Source organism: Schistocerca nitens, chromosome 7, assembly GCF_023898315.1.
Source record: "Schistocerca nitens isolate TAMUIC-IGC-003100 chromosome 7, iqSchNite1.1, whole genome shotgun sequence".
NCBI lineage: Eukaryota > Metazoa > Arthropoda > Insecta > Orthoptera > Acrididae > Schistocerca > Schistocerca nitens.
In genome coordinates, this window is record NC_064620.1 from 565,980,043 (window position 1) to 566,005,973 (window position 25,931).

Sequence of the window (25,931 nt, forward strand, 5' to 3'; positions counted from 1 at the left end):
TAGCATTTGTAGACTTAGAGAAAGCTTTTAACAATGTTGATTGGAATACTCTCTTTCAAATTCTGGAAGGTGGCAGGGGTAAAATACAGGGAGCGAAAGGCTATTTACAATTTGTACAGAAACCAGATGGCAGTTATAAGAGTCGAGGGGCATGAAAGGGAAGCAGTGGTTGGGAAGGGAGTGAGACAGGGTTGTAGCCTCTCCCCGATGTTATTCAATCTGTATATTGAGCAAGCAGTGAAGGAAACAAAAGAAATGTTCAGAGTAGGAATTAAAATCCATGGAGAAGAAATAAAAACTGAGGTTCGCCGATGACATTGTAATTCTGTCGGAGACAACAAAGGACTTGGAAGAGCAGTTGAACGGAATGGATAATGTCTTGAAAGGAGGATATAAGATGAACATCAACAAAAGCAAAACGAGGATAATGGAATGTAGTCAAATTAAGTCAGGTGATGCTGAGGGAATTAGATTAGGACATGAGACACTTAAAGTAGTAAAGGAGTTTTGCTATTTGGGGAGCAAAATAACAGATGATGGTCGAAGTAGAGAGGATATAAAATGTAGACTGGCAATGGCAAGGAAAGCGTTTCTGAAAAAGAAAAATTTAAAGAAAGATTTAAGTGTCAGGAAGTCATTTGTGAAAGAATTTGTATGGAGTGTAGCCATGTATGGAAGTGAAACGTGGCCGCTAAATAGCTCAGACAAGAAGAGAATAGAAGTTTTCAAAATGTGGTGCTACAGAAGAATGCTGAAGATTAGATGGGTAGATCACATAACTAACGAGGAGGTATTGAATAGAATTGGGGAGAAGAGGAGCTTGTGGCACAACTTGACTAGAAGAAGGGATCAGTTAATAGGACATGTTCTGAGACATCGAGGGATCACCAATTTAGTATTGGAGGGCAGCGTGGAGGGTTAAAATCGTAGAGTGAGACCAAGAGATGAATACACTAAGCAGATTCAGAAGGATGTAGGCTGCAGTAGGTACTGGGAGATGAAGAAGCTTGCACAGGATAGAGTAGCATGGAGAGCTGCATCAAACCAGTCTCAGGACTGAAGACCACAACACAACAACTGTACTCAACAGATCCCCTTGAATGACACAGCAACTAGCAGTATCAACAGCAGTTGCTAAACAACCTACAACAACTCAACAGAGGGCAGCGAGTTATCTATGTATTCCATAGTTCTTGTCAGTACTGACATACAACTAAAACACTATTAAGTTTACAACTCTTCGCCAATCAGTCACTGTTGAAGTATGAGCCACTCCACATCATTTCGAAAGTGACTGATTGGAGAAGAGTGGTTGTAAACTTATTAGTGTTTTAACCATATGCCAGTCCTGACAATAAATTTGGAAGAGAATCTGCAGGAAAATTTAAAACAGTTTTGTGAGCAATTAAACACAACAATAGATGCCCACAGTGCAGAGTTAAAAGCCAGGTTATGTATCACTAATGCCGATTTAATAGTTCTTGCTGATGTAACATGACTCACTGACTTCACTTCTTTGGTCCCTTTGGAGGCACAGGGCACTCCAGGAGAACTCGCCATTCATCTGTGTCTTTGGCTATTTTCCTCAACTCCACCCAACTGTTGCTTATTCTCATTGCTTCTGCTTCCGCTGTCTTCTTCCATGTAATTTTAGGCCTTCCTCTTTTCCATGTTACTTGAGGATTCCAATCCAATGCCTCTTTTTTGAATGCTCCATCTGGCTTTCTCAATGTGTGCCCCATCCATCTCCATTTTCTCTCATGTATCTGTTCTTCTATAGGCGTCTGGTTTGTTTTTCTTCAGAGATCCTCATTACTTTTTTTCTTTGGCATGCCAGAGACAGCTAATTATTCAATTTGCTATTACTGAAATATATTTTAAATGGGAAAGTATCTGCACAGAAATCTTCATAAAATAACAATACATTCATAATCATTGCACCAGCTTCATTCAAGAGATGGTAGGACAAAGTGAGAAGTAAAGATGGACTGAGAGGAAGAGAAATATGATATGGAATATGTTGGTTGGTTTGTGGGGGTTAAAGGGACCAGACTGTGATGGTCATCGGTCCCTTTTTCCAAAAAAACTAAAATCACCCACAGAGAATAAAAAGAAAACGAACAACAGATAAGACGTCAGACGACACAGAACAAGAAAGACTCAGACAAATTAAAATCACACAGAGTGTGACGGTGGTTGGCCGACCATAGAGAAAAAAAAGGAAAAGCCAACCACCGAGAACACATTAAAAACTCAGTTTAAAATCGGAGGCAAAAAGCCAGAATCAACACTAAAAAACATAAACACTCAGATTAAATGATATCTATTAAAAAGGCAGGGAGTGTGTCAGGCAGCGCAAACGTCTGCCTGAGCACAGATAAAAGCGACACTCCAACAAAATGTGGACCACAGACAAAACAGAGCCGCAGCGACATAGGGGTGGGTCCTCACGGCGCAATAAGTGGCCGTGGGTCATCCGTGTGTGCCCAATGCGCAGTCGGCAGAGGACTACAGACTCCTTGCGAGAGACTCGCACGGAGGAGTGCCACACAGTCGTCGTCTCCTTGACGGCACGGAGTTTGCTATGGGTGGCCAGACCGCGCCATTCAGCGTCCCAAAGCGAGATAACTTTGCGGCGTAAGACTGCCCTCAAATCAGTCTCCAGGAGGCCAACGTCCAGAGATGGTGTACTGATGGCCTCTTTCGCCAGGCGGTCCAACAATTTCATTGCCAGGTATCCCAACATGGCCTGGGGTCCAAACAAAGACCACACAGCGGCCACAACGGGCAAGAGTATGCAGGGACTCCTGGATCGCCATCACCAGACGAGAACGAGGGAAACACTGGTCGAGAGCTCGTAAACCGCTCAGGGAACCGCTACAGATCACGAAGGACTCACCTGAACAGGAGCGGATATACTCTAGGGTACGAAAGATGGCGACCAGCTCAGCAGTGTAAACGCTACAGCCAGCCGGCAGTGAACATTGTTCAGAATGGTCCCCTAGAGTTAGCGCATAACCGACACGACCAGCAACCATCGAGCCAATGCCAGATACATTGTGAGGATGGAAAGAGAGCGGTGGCGGAAGGCCTCCGGAGGGACTGAGTCCTTCGGGCCCTGTGCCAATTCCAGCTGAAGGCGAGGGCGAGGCACACACCAAGGGGGTGTACGCAGAGGTGCCCGGAAAGGAGGCGGAAGAGGTAAAGCCCCAAGCCCGGAGAGAAGTTCTCAGACGCGGACCGCGATTGTACATCCAGCCCTGGGCCGATGTTCTGGAAGATGGACGTGTGACTGTGGGAACAGTAGACGATAGTTAGGATGCCCAGGCAAGCTGAAAACATGGGCAGCATAAGCGGCCAGCAAACGTTGGCACCGTAACCGCAGTGGAGGGACACCCGCCTCCACAAGTATGCTGTCCACAGGGCTGGTCCGGAAAGCACCAGTGGCGAGGCGTATCCCGCTGTGGAGGATTGGGTCCAGCACCCCCAACGCAGATGGGGATGCTGAACCATAAGCCAGGCTCCCAGAATCCAGACGAGACTGGATTAACGCCTGGTAGAGCCGTAAGAGAGTAGATCGGTCGGCGCCCCAGCGGGTGTGGCTCAAGCATCATAGAGCATTTAGATGCCGCCAACACATCTGTTTAAGCTGCTGAATATGAGGCAGCCAAGTCAACCGAGCGTCAAAAACCACCCCCAAAAACCTATGTGACTCCACTACTGCAAGAAGCTCACCGTCAAGATAAAGCCGTGGCTCCGGGTGGACAGTGCGTCACCGGCAGAAATGCATAACGCAGGTCTTGGCTGCCGAAAACTGGAACCCATGAGCTACAGCCCAAGACTGCGCCTTAAGGATAGCGCCCTGTAGCTGACATTCAGCAGCTGCAATGCCAATAGAGCTGTAGTAAAGGCAGAAGTCGTCAGCATACAAGGACGCTGAGACAGACGTTCCCACCGCCGCAGCGAGCCCGTGAATGGCTATTAAAAACAGGCAGACACTTAAAACAGATCCCTGTGGCACACCGTTCTCCTGAACTCGGGAGGAACTATGGGAGGCCGCGACTTGCACGCGGAAGGTACGATACGACAGAAAATTTCTGATAAACATCGCCAGAGGGCCCCGAAGGCCCCATCCATGAAGTGTAGAAAGGATGTGATGACGCCATGTCGGATCGTACGCCATCCACATGTCGAAAAAGACAGCGACCAGGTGCTGATGGCAGGCAAAGGCAGTACGGATGGCCGACTCCAGGCTCACCAGATTGTCGGCGGTGGAGTGGCCTTTATGGAACCCACCCTGAGATGGAGCCAGAAGGCCCCGAGACTCCAGTACCCAATTCAAGCGCCGGCTCACCATCCGTTCAAGCAACTTACAAAGAACGTTGGTGAGGCTAATGGGATGGTAGCTGTCCACCTCCAAAGGGTTCTCGCCTGGTTTCAGAATGGGGATAACAATACTTTCCCGCCATGGCGACGGAAACTCACCCTCGAGCCAAATACGGTTGTAAAGGTCGAGGAGGCGTCGCTGGCAGTCCACTGAAAGGCGTTTCAGCATCTGACAGTGGATGCTATCTGGCCCAGGAGCGGTATCAGGGCAAGCGGCTAGGGCACTGCAAAATTCCCACTCACTGAATGGACAATTGTACGATTCTGGATGGTGGGTGCGAAACGAAAGGCTCCGACGTTCCATCCGCTCTTTAATGGAGCGGAAGGCCACTGGGTAATTAGCAGAACCGGAACTCACAGCAAAATGCTCTGCCAAGCGGTTGACAATTACGTCGGAGTTAGTACAAACTGCTCCATTCAGTGAGAGCGCAGGGACGCTGACAGGGGTCTGATAGCCATAGAGGCGTCGAATCTTGGCCCAGATCTGCGATGGAGTGACATGGAGGCCAATGGTGGACACATACCGCTCCCAGCACTCCCGCTTGCGTTGGCAGATAAGGTGGCGGGCTCGTGCACGAAGCCGTTTGAAGGCGATAAGGTGTACGATGGAGGGATGTCGCTTGTGACGCTGGAGCGCCCGCCGGCGATCTTTAATCGCTGCAGCAATCTCAGGCGACCACCAAGGCACAGTCCGCTGCCGAGGGGACCCAGAAGAACTGGGAATGGCAGATTCTGCGGCAGTAACAATGCTGGTGGTGACTGAGTGAACCACCGCATCAATGTCGTCATTAGAGAGAGGCTCAATAGCGGCAATGGAGGAGAACAAGTCCCAGTCAGCCTTATTCATAGCCCATCTGCTGGGGCACCCAGAAGAGCCCCCAGAAGAGGGATGCCGTGGCAGTGACAGAAAGATCGGAAAGTGGTCACTACCACACAGGTCGTCATGCACACTCCATTGGACAGACGGTAAGAGCCTAGGGCTACAGATCGAAAGGTAAATGGCGGAGTACGTGCCATGGGCCACACTGAAGTGTGTGAAGGCACCATCATTTAAAATCGAGAGATCGAGCTGCGCCAATAAATGCTCAACGGTGGCGCCTCGACCTGTTGCCACTGACCCACCCCACAGAGGGTTATGGGCATTGAAGTCGCCCAGTAACAAGAAAGGTGGCGGCAATTGGGCTATCAGCGCAGCCAGGACATGCTGCGCGACAGTACCATCCGGTGGCAGGTAAAGGCTGCAGACGGTAACAGCCTGTGGCATCCACACCCGAACAGCGACAGCCTCTAAAGCTGTTTGTAGAGGGACAGACTCGCTGTGAAGAGAGTTAAGGACATAGATGCAGACGCCACCAGAAACCCTTTCATAAGCTACCCGGTTCTTATAATAACCCCGATAGCCACGGAGGGCGGGGGTTCGCATAGCTGGAAACCAAGTTTCCTGAAGAGCAATGCAGAAGAAAGGGTGAAGGCTGATAAGTTGTCGAAGCTCAGCTAGATGGTGGAAGAAACCGCTGCAGTTCCACTGGAGAATGATATTGTCCATGTCTGTGAAAGGCGTGACGGGACTGGGAAGGCAGATTACGCCGCTGGGTCACCTGCTGCCTCCGATTGAGCACCTGTGCTAGTGCTATCAATGGTGTCTGAGGGACCGGCGAGATCGAGGACCTCAGCAGACGCCAGAATCTCCACCTCATCCTCAGACGCAGAGTTGGAAGGTTGCGGTGGGACAGGTGCCACCGCAATGTCAGGATGCTTGGGAGCCTTTTTCTTCGACTGCTTTGCACGCTGTGCCTTTGGTGGGTCTGGCTGGGAGGGCCCCACTGGGTCAGTCTCAGGGACGGACGACGACCGTGAGGCCCACGACCAGCGATCGGTGGTTGTTTCAAAAATTTGCGGGTGTCCGCTTTGGCACTGGGCAAAGCCTGGGATGGGAGGGCCCCAAAGGACCCCTTCCTGGGTAGAGTAGCCAAAGAAGTCTCACACTTCTCCAGCTGGGAAGGGGGAACTAATGTCCCCGATGGTTGGGGTGGTGTTGCTCCTGAAGTAGATGGAGCAGGAGCAACAGAGGGGGAAGTGCCCCCCACAACCAAGGGGGCCGGTGCATTCTGACATAGCTGAGAGGCAACAGTACGTGACGACACGGGAGAGGATCGTACCGGTGTTGCAGCAGCGGCATAGGTGGATGTCATTGGCACAGGATGTAGCCGCCCATATTTCCACCTTGCCTCGGTGTAGGTCAGGAGGTCCAGGGTCTTATATTCCATTATCTTCCTTTCTTTCTGGAAGATCCTACAGTCCGGTGAGCAGGGGGAATGGTGTTCTCCACAGTTAACATAGATAGGAGGCGGGGCACATGGAGTATTGGGATGGGAAGGACGTCCACAGCCTCGACACGTGATGCCGGAAGTACAGCGAGATGACATATGCCCGAACTTCCAGCATTTAAAACACCGCATCAGAGGAGGGATATATGGCTTCACATCACAACGGTAAACCATCACCTTAACCTTTTCAGGTAAGACATCACCCTCGAAGGCCAAGATGAAGGCACCGGTGGTTACCTGATTATCCCTCGGACCCCGATGGACGCGCCGGACGAAGTGAACACCTCGTCGTTCGAGGTTGGCGCGGAATTCATCGTCGGACTGCAGAAGAAGATTCCTGTGGAATATAATACCCTGGACCATGTTGAGACTCTTATGCGGCGTGATGCTAACTGAAACACCCCCCCAACTTGTCACAATTGAGGAACCTCCGTGACTGGGCAGAGGGCTGTTTTGATGAGTACTGAACCAGAGCGCATTTTGAACAAGCCCTCCACCTCCCCGAACTTGCCCTCTAAATGCTCCACAAAAAACTGGGGCTTGGTCGACATAAACGATTCCCCATCAACTCGCGTACACACGAGGTACTGGGGTGAATATTCTCCACTGCCTTCTTGAGCCATACGTTCCTCCCATTGAGTGGCCAGGGAGGGGAATGATCTCTGTTCGTATTTCTTGCCGTTGAGGTTAGACCTCGATCGCTCAGAGACTGCTGGTGGAGGCCCACCAGCGAGAGATGATGTACCACGCTTCATTGCGGGTCATCCGCCCTGATGCCACCCACTCCGACCAGGGGCTGTCCCCACGGGCAGCACCCAGCTACAGCAAAGACCACCTGGCAGGATGGCCTTTGCCGGGAGTCCCGATCCCCCGAGGGATAGGCATCTACTCCTCGGCATATGTGGGGAGGTAGCAGCTCAGGCATCAGCAGTGCGATCCCTGTGTAGTCAGGGGGCTACCACCAAGAGGGTACATGACGAGCCCACCACATCGGACTGGCTACCGTGCTGGATGTCAGGTGTCCAATATCCATATGTGTCACGAGGGGGAAGATGGAAGTTCATAATGGAGGGCATGTATGCTACCCAGAACATACAGCAGCTGATGTGGCCGGAAGCTCGGTGTAAGGCAAACTCCATGACAATATCGGTTGTGCCAGATCTTAGGGCAAGATGGATATAGAATGCACCACGTAAGGCGTCCTTCCCCAAATGGTACGCACTAACAGAAAATTTTGAAATCTAGTGGTCAAACCACTTAGTGGACCATCACATTAAGGCCGAAACATTTGAGACTCCTTTTAGTCGCCTCTTACGACAGGCAGGAATACCGGGGGCCTATTCTTACCCCCGAACCCGCAGGGGGGTGATATGGAATAAATAGTGCCATTAAGAACCATGAGGTAAGCAGAAAAGGAGCTGAGGAAAAATCAAGATCTCGCTCCATTTTTACTACTCACTCTTTCCTTCATTACGTCTGACCTAATACTGCTCACAACTCTATCCCCCTCCCCAGTCACACCCTGTCATTCTCATCTCCTCTTGTCTCCATAATGGATAAGTCACTCTCATCCTGGGAGTCTGAATAACATAACCCCCTTTTGTCCCTATGAAGAAACTTAACAGTTCCAAAAACTAGATACAGTTTTATCTGATTTCAAGTATGGCTACCTAAGTTACTGGAACTTTTTTTCACAAAAATAAATACTATTCAGCCATTCTGTCTCCTCATAATTTTCTCGAATTAATCCTCTTTTTGAAATAGTGCATCCTAGATCACACATTGTGCTACTCCCAATTTTAGTAAAATATTTCTTGCAGTAGTATAAAAATTTAGGAGATATAATATGTGTAATAGAGGGTGTCCGAAAAGTCTTTCCCTGATTACACAAATTGATAACTCAGGCTAGAAGTAAGATACAAATATGAAACTTGTGTCGAATTGTTTACAACTATCAAAGTTTTTTTTTTTTTTTTTTTTTTTTTTTTTAGGTTCGCAGTACGTAAGTAGTGGATGAGGTTCAGTGCCCAAGAAGCCATGTTAACCAATCAGGAGAAGGCACAGTGTGTCCTGTGGTACCATGACACACGATCACCAACCACAGTGCAGAGACACTTCCAGACAACATTTGGAAGGAATCCACCTGATGTCAAGAGCATTAAAGCCTAGTATGAGAGGTTCAACAACACAGGATCGGTTGCTGCCCTTCGAAGGTCTGGTCGACCAAGAACCTCAGCAGACAGGGTGGAAGCTGTAAGGCAGTCTTTTCTGCGAAGTCCGAAGAAATCGGTGCGCAGGGCCTCACGTGAATTTCAGATGCCAAAAAGCTCTCTCCATGGCATTTAACACAAACGTTTATTATTTTGTGCATACAAAGTGCAAATCGTTCAGGCCTTGTTGCCCAATGACAGTACACGTCGATATGACGTTGCAGTCGAAATGCTATCACGTATTGAGGACAATGATGGTTATCTCAGACGAATTGCCTTTTCCGACGAAGCGACCTTTTTTTGTCAGTGGAGCAGTGAATCGCCATAATGTGCGCATTTGGGGTTCACAGCCCCCTGGCGAGGTCATGGAGTGCACCAGAGGCAGTCCAAAGGTGAATGTTTGGTGCGTGCTATTGCACGATCGAATTATCGGGCCATTCTTCTTCGCTGAGGCTACCATCGCATCTGCAGTGTATCTGGACATGTTGCAACTGTATGCTGTTCCTCAGCTGCTTCAGTATCAACCTGATGTCTTGTTTCAGCAAGATGGTGGACCGCCTCATTGGGGTTTGGACGTCCGTGCCTATCTCGATATGACCTTTCCTGGGCGATGGATTGGTCGTGATGGGCCAACGGTTTGGCCTCCATGCTCTCCTGACATAACCCCATTAGACTTCTTTTTATGGGGTTATGTCAAGAATGAGGTCTACCGAACACGTGTACCAGACCTTGAAACCCTGCAGCAACGGATAACCACAGTTGTTGAATCGATCCCTCCAGTGATGTTGGCTAATGTGTGGACGGAAATTGAATATCGCCTACACATGCTATGTGCTACCAAGGGTGCTCATGTGGAAGTTTACTGATGTGTGAAAAAAACTTTGATAGTTTGTAAACAATTAGACACCAGTTTCATATTTGTATCTTACTTCTAGCCTGAGTTATCAATTTATGTAATCAGGGAAAGACTTTTCAGACACCCTGTAGAATAGGGAAAAATGCTGTAAACAGAAAAAAGTATGGTGTAGAAATGAAATGTATGTGAAGTGGGGAGAGGAAGGAACAGGATGAGACAGGGTTAAGATAAACTGCACTGGATGTAACACGAAAGTGCATGAAAAGGCAGCAGCCATAAGCATGACTAACAACACAAATAATTTTAAATAACAAATTGAAATTATAAGCACACAATAATTCTTAACATCCATTGTTATTAACCCTCGAGTGGGCGCACCTGTGTATAAAATGTGCCAACCAAAAATAAAATGATTTTGTGCGGTTCCATTCTTGTTCCACAACTGCAAACCCATACCTATTCTTTCATTATTGCTTCAGGTAAAACAGCGATAAATTGTGTTTTCATACATCCAAGTGAGCAACAGTAATATAAAATACAAAGTTAGCTCGGCGAGAAAAAAATTGCGATCCATGCAAAAAAGTGACCCCGATTACGAACTAGCAACATAATCCCACATTGAGGCAGTTGTCTACAAGATAATTAGTGACCAAATAAGCAGCTGGCTGGGGTCTGATGCAACTGCACTGCTTAATGCTTTGAGTGGGTCATTATTGTCTCTGTAACACTGTCCTTGGCAACAGAATGTTATAGCGAAAATTTATTTTATTATTGTTTAATGAAATGGTGGTTTAGGACGTATTATGTAAGTTTATTTTCTTGCTGTTTAAATAAACAAAGATTAAACTGTGATTCTGATCATACATAAAGTTAGCTATTCCATACAAGTGTACAAAGTGCACGGCACACAAGCTCGTGTTATGAAAAACAGCGCGCCCACTCGAGGGTTAAATACAGTGTGCTCTCCTCCTCCCCCACCTCCTTTGTGTGGGGGAGAGCAGAAGAGTCAGGCAAACATCTGCCCATATCTGCTATTAATTTTAATGTAAATTTCTATGTAAATGATCTACATAACAATATTTCATTGAAAAAGTGTGTCATTTTTGGAAAGCAAATGAAATATCAGGAGGGAAAAAAGAATAAGAGTCATGTAACATGCAAATAACTAACATGGAGTGTGTGAAACATCAAGTTTATGATGACAGGGAGAAAAATGGTGAACTATCGTTCCTGGACGTGTTGATGTGGAGAAAAGAAGATGGCACCTTCGGTCACACTATGCACCATGAACTTACACACATGTACTTACAGACTTATACATGCAGCCAATCAGCTGTCACAATTCTGCACAACAAAGTGGCATGCTTGTGACATTGTTCCACAGAGCAGAAGCCATATCAGATTTAGACAGCTTATCTGATGAGCTATGCCACCTCTGTACCGTATTTTTAGATAATGGATATTCTGAACGCAAGATATGCCATGCCTTGTACCCAGTACATGCTAGACAGAGTGAGGAGCTGGAAGAAAGTGAAAAACAAAGAGGAATGGTCATCTTGTCATATGTTGGTGGTATTTCTTCAAAAATAGGAAGATTATTGGAGAAACAAAGTTAAATGTGTCTTTGTCTGCCAACAAAACTCAGAGCTCTTTTAGGCTCACTGAAAGATAATCTTGGTTTAAGAAGGCCTAGTGTCTATCAAGATTCTCTGTAACTGTGGGTTTATCACATACTGTAAAAACTTGTGGCAACATGGAGGACAGACATGTTAACATCGACGACACACACATCTGGTGTAGCGAGAGAAATCTGCATTGGCTGAGCATCGTCTCAGATCAAGACACATTATGCAATATAAAAACATGAAGATTCTCTTGTCACTGTCTTCATATTAAGACAGTGTTATTAAAGAAGCAATGGAAACTCGTAGCTCGACTAATCTGTTGAACAGGGACACAGGGTACCAACTTAGAACAGCATAGCATCCAGCACTGACCATGTTAAAATCATGGCGACCACAAAGAAGAGCTTTTGTTCATACAAGGAATGTTCATGCCTGCACAGTTTCTTCTGAGACTGGCATAAACAGGAAGATGTCTGACAGCTGCGCTGATAAAATATTGTGGAAATTTCACGACGACATCAGACATCTCATCCGACAACGATAGTTATAATTTACACCTAGTCTGGTGAAATGACACATAAAAACCCTGTTAACTTTTTGCACTGTAAATGTGTTTATGATTATGCTTACTCTACATGCAAAAATGAGAAACTTTAATAATGTATTAAAATATTTTGTTCTGGATCTAGTGACTAACAAGAAGAGCAAAATACTTAATAATGAATTGAAAATATGCACACTCAATTTAATACAAACCTAGAGCCTGTAGTTGGCAGCATAGTGCTAACCTGGCCTTCAAACGTTGTCTAATGCCTCTCATCACATTTTCAACACAAGCCTGGCTCACTGCAGTTTTTGGCTGTGAGAACATGAAACAATTTTTAAAGTGCATAGTCAAAATATAGCAATGGAAAACCCAGCATGGACTGTGACAATATTATGAAAAGAATAATTGCTACTCATCATATAATGGAGATGCTGAGTCGCAGATAGGCAAAACAAAAAACACATGCTGTGGTCTCAACAATCAGAAACTGTGATGATTATATGTGTGCGAGTTCTGTTTGCATGAGTGTGTGTACGTCCTATCTCTGATGAATCCCTTGTTGGCTGACAGCTTATTTTCTGAGAGTCTTTTCATGGTGCCTATATGCGACTCAGAATCTCCGTTATATGCTGAGTAGATACTACCCTGTTCATACTATTGTTACAATCAAAATATATCATTTCTGTTAACACTTAACTACAATTTTTTTAGCACTGCACGGCTCTTCTCAAATGTACATAATATGGAAGCTTATCCTTAACAATAACAAAGACAACAAGTGTAACATCCAAAAATTACGTAAGAAAATGCAGCCACAATCAGATCAAATAAAACACACATAATGCAAGTGCACCTCTTCACACAGGCTGTTGCAGATAAATGCAAATGCTTGTTCACTAATACAGAAATAATTTCTAATCACACCTTCTGTTCAGAAATATAGTTTAGTTGAAATCAAGCCAGTCTGTTGCCCCTATCTGAGTTTTTGCTTTGTTTCTAGTGACTCCATCCTCTATGGAAAGTAAAACATCAGTTACTTTCCTCCACGTAAAATCTGGAAAAGACCATTAGCACGCTGTCACAGAGACCCGTGTCATATTTTGCACCATAGCTATTAAGTTGAAATCTCTCCCTAATGTCACGGCTCGAATGAAAAGTTTGTGTGGGCTATTCTTCAAGTTTTCCCTGAAGCATTCAGTCACTATCTACCTCATAAAAGAAACTGACTGTAACTTTTATTACGCCCATCTGACTCACCTGATTTCACCAGACTATATCTTCTATATGAGTGAAGATAGAAATATTGTGTGTGAATATTAATTTACGAATGGAACTACGAAGTTCCTATTTTCAAAAAAAAAAACTATCATATTTCACAAGGCTATATCTTTTACAAGCTTGCACATACTGACTTATGAGTACTTTGCATGAATACGTTCAGGATTTGCCTCTCACAGGTATTCACGGTGCCCTCCCACTGGAAACACAATAAACATCTACTATCTAACTGATACTCAGACTCATCCAAAACTATTGCTATGCAGCACCACAGCTCAACCAGACTTGTTGGAAGGGGAGGCACATAGATGAAATCTTTCACAAAGCAATCCCCTTCCCCAAGACAGGCGAGGGGGGAGGGGTGGGGCGGAGGGACACCATCATGAGATCAGGCAACCTTGAAGACTAATAGTGTAATGCGAGATTGATATGCCCTTTATGGCGAAACTGTTGAATGTGCTTTATGTCTTGAAGGAGAATATTCTAGGTATTTCCCCTTATATAAACCCCTAGTAACTTGAAACTATTGCTGCCAGCATTAACTGCTTGAAGCAGTAGGAAGTGCAGTGCCATACTCTCAGAGAAAATCACGGCACACAGTTGAATCGAACCTGCTGAAATGGAGATTGCGAGATGCTTTTTGTTGCTGTGTTAGCATTATCTTGATCTAATGCACACTGCGTACCAAATGAGTGAGCGACCCTGGTGGTTCCACACTGCTGGTACCCACATGTACCAACATCTTCCAACTGGTGCCTGGGTAAACTTTTAGTTTTTATGCATAAGTTAAAATTTAAGCTATTTTCCTATCTCAGTTTAATGCAAGATACCGTATTTACTCTAATCTAAGCCACACTCAAATCTAAGCCGCACCTGTAAACAGACTCGAAATAAGGGGAAAAAAAAAAAAAAAAAAATTCCCGAATCTAAGCCGCACCTGAAACTTGAGACTCAAAATTCAAGGGGAAAGAAAAGTTTTAGGCCGCACCTCCAAATCAAAACAAAGTTGGTCCATTGTAATATGAGACACAATTTAGGTCAAATGAATGATGATACAGTTACAGTAGTTTGGTTCGAGTCGTAAGCTTAGCAGTTACGCTTTACCAGGTAGCCATTGCTATGCGTCAGGCGCTCCGTCCGTATTTATATGGGTACCCTTTGTTTTTCACTTGTTTCATCTGGTTTGAATTGATTGCTTATTTTTCTTTGATCTGATAAGTGCCGTTCTCTTTGTTATAGGTGTTTACGTTACTCTAAGCTGAAAATGCATTACTGTACTGTGTCATGCATTGTTTGTCACATTCTGATAATGAGTGTTTACAACCTGTCGCCGCTCGCAGCATGGCTTACTTTTGTGCATGCTGCCGCCGCTTACAAAAAGAAGAGGAATTGTTCATTAGCGAAACAGTGGCAATAGACTGCTATTTGTTGTTACTTACACTACTGCTTTCTTTGATAATGATCAACAAGAACCAAATAATAGACTGCGTATGATAGAAAATGTTCTCAACAAGAATTTAGCGAAAATTATTCTCCATTTGAAAATCTTTGCAGACGCCTCTTTAGTACATTACATTCTACACAGAAATAAGTCATCTTAGATCCAAAAATCTAGTCAATTGCCATGCTTCATTTTTGACTGTATCACTATTAGGCATAAGAATAATACAAATATAAACATGACATGATATGTATATTCTTCCGCATTTGCTGTTGTCTCACTCTAGTTTCGTAGTTTATTAGGTAGACAGGATTTAAATGAGATAGCAGCAAACACAAAAGAATACATGGCAAAATGTTTATATTCGTATTATTCTTATGGTGAAGAGAATACTGCATGTGATCTACAATTCATAAAAGTTCCTATTAGCAACCATCTCTTCTCACAGGCAGGAAAAAATTCAGAACATAGAGTTGGACATATTGACAAACATACCAAACAGTCTTGCCAGTCGGATTTTTGTAGTACATTGAAATGCTGCTACATTCGAAGATGAACAATACGGAATTTGTATTTACTTTGCTGGATAATGTATGAAAATGCAGTGGTCGAAACTCGGGGCGGAGAAAAAAAGCTCGTTTTCCACCTTTTTGTTTTTTAATTTATTTACTGGCGCAGAGGTTTTGGCGCCGGTTTTTGGCTTTGTGCCTACAAACATGCCTGTGTAGCGCTACATATATTTGACGGCAGAAGTAAGTTGTGGCAGCACCCACCAACATTTTTGAGAACTTCCGCTTACTTTGTACTCGATTCTAAGCTGCAGGCGGTTTTTTGGATTACAAAAACTGGAAACTGTGAACTGTGACTGACACCTGAACAACAGGGAACTAACATGCATCGAGATTAAAAAATAGTGCATTGATAATGGCTAGGCACTTGCAAAAATCTGGATTTTTAAAAAAAAAAAAAGGCTGACTGCTGTGCTCTATCATTTATAAAAAACACCCATTCAGTGTCCGTGATGATAAAATGACAATGGGGAACAGCAATATGAGATCTGCAGTTTTCTGTGTGACTACAGCCATGTTCTTCATTTTCTTCACTAGACCATTCAGACACATTAGATTCCAGAACATTTTAGATTCATATTAAAACATTGTACACACAGAATATGGAACACATTCTATATTCCAATCTTCAGGAAAGTTCCAGAAACCTTCAATAAAACCTAAAAGCACATCCTTTCTCCCATGAAGGTAATGATAGCAAGAGGTTGAGGTTCAGGTGACAGGCAATGATAGAAATGTGAAAACTGTACAAATATCTGAAGAAACTGCACAGTTCGTTGTAGCTAAAGATCATGTAGCTGGATGGTGTGTCTGAAATACATAGTTACCTCAGGTAACCATACACTTTACTGATCAGACATGGTGTCATACTTAATAAGCTGTGCAGCTAACCTAATGTGCCCTCATATTTTAATCTTGCCACAATTTTTTATTTCTCCTGGCGTTATGGTTTTCTGTGGTAACTTATGTCAAAGCATGCATGACATGTGATACATCTGTGATAATTTTCCTGCCATTGATGATTGTTCAGTACCAAAACTGATAGCAAAATAAAATAACATTATTACAGACAGCACAGTGTTATGCATTTTTTTAAAATTTGTACATGCTGTTGACCATCGCCTAAGAAAGATGATTCTACAAAGTTCAGGTTTTACCGACTGATGTACAAAACCCTAACAATGTTGTAAAAGGGGAAAAAGCAGTGGCCCCCATGTACATTAATAGTAACAGCAGCAAAAAATTGCAGCCATTACTAACAGTGAGGTTTTAAATAGCCGGGTGATCTGAAAACATGAAAACACTACCACGCAGCCACAATTTTATTGGCAATGCCTGGATAGCTGCTGAAATTTGTATGTAGTTTCTTAGGAGTTTAGATGCTGAGATGGGTGCAGTAGGAAGAAAGATCATTCTTCTTACTGGTAGATGCCCTGCACACCCAAAGCTAATGACACTCCTCAAGGAATGTACTACCTGTTAAATGTAAGTCAAGTGCAGCCTCTACACCTAAAGGTAATTCATCCTGTGAAACCTAAATACAGAATTGCTGTTTTGCAGAGGTCAACAGAATGTATGTAATGAGAATGAATGTTTTACAGGCTATAAACATGTTTGTTGCTGCCTGGAATGCTGCAACAACAAACTGTTTTGAATTCTGCTGGTTGTTCTGTACCAGTTGAGGATGGTTTACCCAAATGCTGTTAACCCATAATCCAGTACTTGTAACTGTTGTGACAGTGCCACGACATTTAACAGTGCCGCCACGACAGTACGCGCAAACGGCGATAGAGGCACTCCGCAACTTGGCTGAGCGCGGGAGCGCCACCTAGCTACGAACGGCGCCGGCCGCATCTCATGGCACAGCAGTCGAATAAGAGATACTGAGTTGTTATCATGTAACGAGCTATTGTTCCTAAGTGAGAGTGTTTGAATATCCACACAATTATTGGTGATTAAAGGTTATAACACTTTTGGGCGCCGAGGTCGGATATTTTCACTGCGTTGTGGATTTGTGTGTTCGTGACGCGGCAGACATGGAACAGCTTATGCAAGCGCTCATTGAACAACAAACACAGCTGATGGCTGCTATTCAGTCGTTGTCGACGTCGCTTACTCATCATCTGTCTTCCTCTTCTCCGCCTCCATTCCCTCCCTACGACGAGGCCGCTGAAGACTGGGAGGATTATGAGAAGTGTTTGTGGCAACACTTCTTGGCTTTCGGCGTTGTCGACGCTCCTATGTGTAAGTAGTTATTTCTATCTTGGATTTCCCCACGGATCTATAAGCTGATATCTCAGTTAGCCCCTCTGCGGGAACCTGCCTTTCTGTCCTTCCAAGAAATGTGTGACTTATTGTCTAACTATTACCGAAAAAACACCCACGTCGTTGCCGCCCGCGTGGCGTTCTACCGGTGTCGTAAACAGCCCCATCAATCTTACTGGGCTTGGGCGGCGGAACTACACTGTCTGAGTAGGAAATGTAAGTTTGTCACGGACACTCATCATGAGTCTTATGCTGATTCAATGGCTATTCTAAGGCTTGCCCCTGATAAAGAAGTTCGGAAACGTGCCCTACAACTGCCAAACCCGTCGTTGTCGGAAGTTCCAAGCATCGCTCAATCCTTTAAAGTGTCTCACGCTGCTGGCGCGCAAATAGACGCGTGGTGTGATGTAGGCGCTGTACAGTCAACTTTCGACACGGACAATTTGCCTGTTTCACAGGAGAACAAAGATGTGGCGGCGGTTCACTCGCGTAAGCAACATCGCGTTGGGCTGCAACGCTCGCAGAGCAAACGGCAACCACACAAGCAGGTTCGTCACGAACTTCCTTCTTGTCCACGTTGTTTCGTACAGCATGACAGGGCCATGTGTCCAAAACGTTGGGCCACGTGTAATTCATGTAGGAAAAAAGGCCACATTGCTTCTGTGTGTCAGTCCCCTAAAGTTCCTGTCGACGAGGACGAGGCATCGGACATAGAAGTTAACTGTGTGCTTTCTCAAACAAATAAGTTGTTTGTTACTGTTCGTGTTCTGGATAAAGACATTCGCATGCAAGTGGACACTGGCTCTGCAGTAGCTCTCATTAATTCTCGCACGTATTTGGAGTTGGGTCCCCTCCCTTGTCTCCAGTTACGCGAAATCTGAGAACTTATAATAAACAGAAAATTCCTATCACTGGCCAGTTTGATGCTTCCACTGCCCACAAGTCTGTTGTTAGGCCCCTCACATTTTATGTGGTGGATCATGCGGGCACTGAAAACCTGTTCGGTTATGATGCTTTCCAGTTGTTCGGGTTCTCCATTGATGATGATGTGCACCTCATATCTGAGGATATTCCGTATCAACAGCTGGATGGATTGTGTTCTGAATTTTCGTCCGTGTTCTCTGCTGGTCTGGGTCGTGCCAAGGATTTTGAAGCCCACATTACTCTTAAACCTACAGCTCGCCCTAAGTTTTTCCGGGCACGCCCTATTCCGGTGGCGTTGCGTGCACCTGTCAAGGCTGAGATAGACAGGTTAACAGCTTCAGGGATTCTCTTTCCTGTTACCTCCAGCGAATGGGCATCGCCAATCGTGGAGGTTTCTAAACCAAACGGGAGTCTGCGATTGTGTGGTGATTTTAAAGCCACTGTCAACGCTCAGAGCCTCATTGACACTTATCCTCTTCCCCGTCCTGAGGAGTTATTTACCAAGCTCGCTGGGGGCCAGTTCTTTTCCAAATTTGACTTATCGGAGGCGTACCATCAGTTGCCGTTGGATGCTTCTTCCAAGGAATTTCTCGTCATCAACACTCCTTGTGGGTTGTATCAGTACCAGCGGTTACCATTTGGCGTCGCTAGCGCACTGGCCATTTTTCAGCGGTTTTTGGAACAGCTCACGGCTTCCGTTCCCAGCTGCATAAACTATTTGGATGACATTGTTGTCACGGGGGCCTCCACTGAGGAGCACCTTCGCAATTTGCGTTCACTGTTTCGGGTTTTGCATTCGGCTGGGTTGAGGTGCAATCTGGACAAGTCACAGTTCTTCCAACCCCCCCATTGTGTATCTTGGTTTCCACTTGTCCCATGAGGGTATACGTCCTATACGTCAGCACGTTGCGGCAATTAACGCTCTACCCCGGCCGTCTACTGTCAAAGAATTTCAGGCCTTTCTAGGCAAGATTGCTTATTATCACAAATTAATTCCATCTGCGGCGGCGGTAGCACATCCTCTGCATCAGCTGTTACGCAAAAACGTATCTTTCTGTTGGTCCGACGAGTGTGAGCGGGCTTTTATCCGCCTGAAGGCTCATTTGCAGTCGGCGCCTTGTCTTGCCACATTCCGTCCGGGTCAGCACTTGGTTCTGGCAACTGACGCGTCACAGTATGGCCTAGGGGCTGTTCTCGCCCATCGGTATGAGGGTGGGTCGGAACGACCCATCGCCTATGCTTCCAAGACCCTCAACGATGCGCAACGGTGTTACTCTCAAATTGAAAAGGAGGCGCTCGCTATCATTTATGATCTAAAAAAGTTCAGCATTTTTTTGTATGGTTCTAAGTTTCACCTCATCACCAACCACAAGCCGCTGGTCTCTCTGTTCAGCCCATCGGCGTCGCTTCCAGATAAGGCAGCTCACTGCCTGCAACATTGGGCCTTATACTTGTCTCGTTTTCACTATGAGATTCACTATCGCCCCACGGCCCAGCACGCCAATGCTGACACATTGTCGCGATTGCCGATGGGCCCCGACCCGGTTTTCGATCGTGATGAACTACTCTGTTTCCACATTGATGAGGAAGAACGTCGTGCGGTCGAGGGTTTTCCACTTACAGGTTCACAGGTCGCGTCGGCTACTGCGCAGGACCCGGTCCTGCGTCAGGTGATCGGTTTTGATCAACGGGGTTGGCCGGACAGGACCAAGGGCCAGGCATCTGATCCCCTTCGCAACTACCATGCCTTGCGCCTTCGTCTGTCTGTTCGTGATGGTGTCGTTCTTCTGGCCACGGATGGCGCATCTCCACGGGTCGTGGTGCCAGTCTCTCTTCGCAAAGATGTTCTCAAACTGTTGCATGAAGGCCATTGGGGTATTTCTCGGACTAAGTCCCTGGCCCGCAGGCACGTTTATTGGCCCGGTATTGATTCGGACATCGCCCACATGGTTGCTGCCTGTGGTCAGTGTGCTCAACAACTGGCTGCACCTCGTACAATGCCCTTCGCATGGCCTGATCCGGCGCAGCCATGGGAACGGGTGCATGCTGACTTTGCCAGCCCCTTCCTCGGTACTTATTGGCTACTGTTGATTGACGCCTTCTCGAAGTTTCCGTTTGTTGTTCGATGTCCGTCGCCCACCACTGCGGCGACGACGCTGGCTTTGTCCAAAATCTTTGCGCTAGAAGGTCTTCCATCCACGATCGTCACGGACAATGGCCCTCAGTTCACTTCGCAGGCCTTCCGTGATTTTTGTACTGGACAAGGGATTCATCATGTTACAGCACCGCCCTTCCATCTGCAATCGAATGGGGAGGTCGAGCGCCTTGTCCGCACTTTCAAAAGCCAGATGAAAAAATTCCTTAGTGATTTTTCCACAAATGACGCTCTGCTCCAATTTCTGAGTTCTTATCACTTCACGCCTCTGGCTGATCGCAGCCCTGCTGAACTCTTGCATGGCCGCCAACCGCGCACTCTACTGCACCTGCTTCACCCTGTCAGGCCTTGTGTTGTGTCCCCTAGTGCGGGAAAATACTCGGTGGGCGCCGATGTGTGGGCACGAGGGTATGGATTCCTGGGGTGGTCAAGGCTCTTCGCGGTCGCCAGCTTTGTGAAATACGTACGGACGACGGCATGGTTGTTCGCCATTACGACCAGATGCGCCCACGAGTGGTGGCCACGCCGGTGCCACCGCCCCTTCCTTCGCCTCCACCAGCCCGAGAAGCCAGTCCTGTTGCTGCTGCCTATCTACCGTACGTGTTGATGCAGCCAACGTCGCTACCGCTTCCGAGTACGCCGGAACCGGCCCCAGTTGCGACGCTGCCTTCTCCGGGACCCATCTCGCTGGAGCACACCCCCAGGTCCACGACACCTATGGATGCTGCTCCGGAGTTTTCACCCATCATCTCGTCCAGAAGGCACGTTCCACGCACGAACTTCCGTCCTGGACATTTTCGACCACACTCTCGTGTCCCTCCGCGGGATCTTCTCGGGGCCTCACAAGAGGCCATGAATGTCTCCGCACTGTCCGTGTCTCCAAGAAAGTGAGTGTTTTTTTTTTTTCCCCCCCAAAGGGGGAAAAAGTGTTGTGACAGTGCCATGACATTTAACAGTGCCGCCATGACAGTATGCGCAAACGGCGATAGAGGCGCTCCGCAAACGGCGATAGAGGCGCTCCGCAACTCAGCTGAGCGCGGGAGCGCCACCTAGCTACGAACGGTGCCGGCCGCATGTCACGGCACGGCAGTCGAGTAAGAGATACTGAGTTGTTATCATGTAATGAGCTATTGTTCCTAAGTGAGTGTGTTTGAATATCCACGCAATTATTGGTGATTAAAGGTTATAACAGTAACATTTCAGGATTTTGTTGTAAAGATATGCTCACTTTTGCACATCAGGCAGATGTATGTTACTGTAAGGTGCTTTAATAAAAAAACCAAGCACAGTAGGTAGAAGATTGGGCGGGTGGCAGTGGTTGTAGTGGTGACCAACGACGGGGAAGAGTATTCAGCTGCACTAAGTTTTGCTGCAGCTGTTAGGAACTAATTTTCCTCATTCAGTGTAGACAAGTTGGTTGTAGCTGATATCAATCTGCTAGAATGACAATTCTCCTCAATATGCTACGCTAGCAAGAAAAAAGCGAACTACACTTCTCCATTTTTTTTATTCAAGAAATAATGGATACTATTAAAGGACTTTTTTCCTTTTAGTGCAATCTTATTTATCTATGCCATTAGACAAATAAAACAATGTATATGATTTCTTCTTCATTCTAGATGTTGCTTTTCAATTTAGTCACCAGTTGGTGATTTTACATGTAACTTTAAAACAAATGCCTAGTGAAAAGCTTGTGGCATTGATATATATTTTAGGATTTGTTAGGGGCAAGTAATGTGTATTTGTGCTTAAAGAGTCCTACCTATACGGCCAAATTATGATTATGGGTAACTTCGTTAGCAAATCAGAGCTAAACCACTATTAAAGGAAACCCTCATTTAAGGAAAAAATATTTCAGTCACCAGAGATTTGTTAAAAGGGGATTTTACTGTAGATGATTCATCATACTGGACCCGCAGCACTATAACATGCTGTTGCGTACTAGAAAGTATCGTCACTGGGCAACTGGAAGGAACGGTATAAAAAAAAAAATTTCCACTTAATGTAACGAGTGGCAGCTCTTTTAACTGTGGACAAATGTAAGATAATGCCCATAACAAAGTTAAAAAAAACCTGATAGTATCTGATTACAAGATTATTCATGAATGTCATGACCATCTCACAACATGTAAGTGTCCAGAGCTAATACAAAGAAGCAATACAAGATAGGACAATCATATAAAATTAATATCAGGGAAGGTGAATGGAAGATTTGGTTATAGTGGAAGGGCTCTGGGAAAATGCCTGCACCTGTAAAGAACATTGTCTTCAAGACGCAAGTGCAACCAATTTTAAGAGTATTGTTCCAGTGTTTGGAGTCCTTATCAAGTAGGCAGGACAACAGACATCAAATGAATTCAGAAACATGTTGCTAGGAATGTAATAGGTAGGCTGATGTGAATGTCTAACAGAAATGCTCCATGAACTTAAATGAGAATCCTTGCAAGAAAGACAATATAGTGATCATTAAATGCTGTTAGGTACATTTAGAGAGCCTGAATTTGAAAACGACTTTGTGACAGTGGTGTCTCATGTAGGGTTGAGCTTGAATATTGTACGAGAGGATTTGGGCCAATATAGACAGACACATATACACAGTCAGTTTTTTTCCTCTGCTCCATTTACAAATGGAATAACAAAGAAAATTAATAATACTAGCAAGATGTGCACTCAGTATATACTACAGTGGTTGGCGGAGCACATGTGTAGATGTAGATACCTCCACTGTCTAGAAAGCATCAATAACAAACATTTCAGTAACTAATTTTTACACTGATTACAGCCACTATTATCATTAGTGCTCACAGAAAAAGCTAAAAAGTTTGCATACCACACAGCCATTTGAGGGAATCTTAACTGTATTTTCAAAACTATGGAGAATATCTTAATTGGCATGATCTAATATTAGGTTCACAGCATTTTTCCATTTCCTGCAATTACCTGAGTACCAGAGACCTGGCTCCATGCTCAGTGTTAAGGCATATAGAGATGGTCATGCTACCAGTTCTCGCAATAATCTTCAGAATTATTATCCATGACTGTCTCACTGTCTGTCATTAACTGTGAAAGGTGGACGAACTCAGCAGCTACCGTATTTACTCGAATCTAAGCCGCACTTTTCTTCCGGTTTTTGTAATCCAAAAAACCGCCTGCGGCTTAGAATCGAGTGCAAAGCAAGCGGAAGTTCTGAAAAATGTTGGTGGGTGCTGCCACAACTTACTTCTGCCGTCAAATATATGTAGCGCTACATAGGCATGCTTTATAGGCACCAAGATAAATGCTGGCGCCAAAACCTCTGCGTCAGGAAAAAAAAAAAAAAAAAAAAAAAAAAAAAAAAAAAAAAAAAAAAAAGGTGGAAGACGAGCTTTTTTCTCCGCCCCGAGTTTTGACCACTGCATTTTCATACATTATCCAACGAAGTAAATACAAATTCCGTATTGTTCATCTTCGAATGTACCAGCATTTCAATGTACTACAAAAATCCGACTGGCAAGACTGTTTGGGATGTTTGTCAATATGGCCAACTCTATGTTCTGAATTTTTTTCCTATCTGTGAGAAGAGATGGTTGCTAATAGGAACTTTTATAAATTGTGAATCACATGCAGTATTCTCGTCACCATACGAATAATACGAATATAAACATTTTGCCATGTATTGTTTCATGTTTGCTGCTATCTCATTTAAATCCTGTCTGCCTAATAAACTACGAAACTAGAGTGAGACAACAGCAAACGCGGAAGAATATACATATCATGTCATGTTTATATTTGTATTATTCTTATGCTTAATAGTGATACAGTCAGAAATGAAGCACGGCAATTGACTAGATTTTTAAATCTAAGATGACTCTAATTTCTGTGTAGAATGTAATGTACTAAAGAAGCGCCTGCAAAGATTTTCAAACACAGAAAAATTTTTGCTTAACTCCCATTCAGAACATCTTTTATCATATGCAGTCTATTATTTGATTCTTGTTGATCATTACCAAAGAAAGCAGCAGTGTAAGTAACAATAAATAGCAGTTTCTTGCCATTGTTTCGCTAATGAGACGATTCCTCTCTCTCTCTTTTTTTTTTATTGTAAGCGGCGGTAGCGCGCACAAAAGCAAGCCATGCCGCGAGCGGCGACAGGCCGTAAACACGCACCATCAGAATGCGACAATGCATGACACAGTACAGTAATGCATTTTCAGCTTAGAGTGATGTAAACACCTATAACAAAGAAAACTGCGCTTATCAGATCAAAGAAAACTAAGCAATCAATTCAAACCAGACGAAGCACGTGGAAAAGGAAGGGTACCCGTATAAATACGGATGGAGCGCCTGACGCATAGCAATGGCTACCTGGTAAAGCTTAACTGCTAAGCTTACGACTCGAACCAAACTACTGTAGCTGTATTGTCATTCATTCGACCTAAATTGTCGAATATTACAATGGACCAACTTTGTTTCAATTTGGAGATGCGGCCTATAACTTTTCTCTCCCCTTGAATTTCGAGTTTCAAATTTCAGCTGCGGCTTAGATTCGGGAAAATTTTTTTTCCTTGATTTCGTGTCTCATTTTTCAGGTGCGGCTTAGATTAGAGCGCGGCTTAGATTCGAGTAAATACGGTAAGCATATTGGACACCAGGTGGAACTGTGGGTCTTAGACAAAAGCAGAGGCACTGCAGCCATCAACCAGATACCTACGCACTGTAAACTGCCAAAGATATTTTTCACAAACAATCCATAGGTATCAAAACACTGAAATGTTCCAAAACTGCAACCAAATTAAATGATGTCCATGATGTTAATCAAGACCAATTGGCAAGTTTGTTGCAGAGCCACTCCAAAAGTCATACTACAAATATACTGAAGTGTTCGTTACTGCTGTGTTGTTCTGCAATGTCTAAGTGAAGAAACACCATTCAATTTCAATATAACAACAAAATCCAACTTTATCAATTTGAGCCATAGGTTAAGCAGCAGTCTTTCGTCATCATCAGCCCCTTAATGCTTGTCTCACAAAAGTGAAGGGAGCAAAGAGTGCAGGCAAAAGAATACGGAACAGTTTCTTTTCCCTCTCTGTTCCAAGTGAACACATCCAGATAATCACACCAGAAGAAGATAAGGGAATCAATGACAACTGGTACACTGGAGCATAACTTACTAAGATGAAGACTCATTCAACTGCATCTGTGAAGTAACTTACAGGTTGGCCAAAACACAAGCATTTTTCAAAGAACTCCAAATCTGGTCCTATCTGCATCCACCTCACAACCCAGAAGAGGCCCCATGGAACTTCTGCCCCTCCCTAATGCTAAAAAGTAACCTCTAGCATTCTCGTCTGGAGTCTTGGAAGTGGGTT

General features: G+C 44.9%; 1 protein-coding gene across 3 annotated transcripts in view; it reads right to left on the minus strand.

Moving 5' to 3' along the window:
• Positions 1-25,931, minus strand: part of LOC126195077 (THO complex subunit 5 homolog) — a 158,826-nt gene that overhangs the window by 61,322 nt on the left and 71,573 nt on the right. For all 3 annotated transcript variants that reach the window (XM_049933536.1, XM_049933535.1, XM_049933537.1), the window contains exon 10: positions 12,161-12,263. In XM_049933536.1, the coding sequence (XP_049789493.1) occupies positions 12,161-12,263 (103 nt within the window). The remainder of the gene's footprint in view (positions 1-12,160; positions 12,264-25,931) is intronic.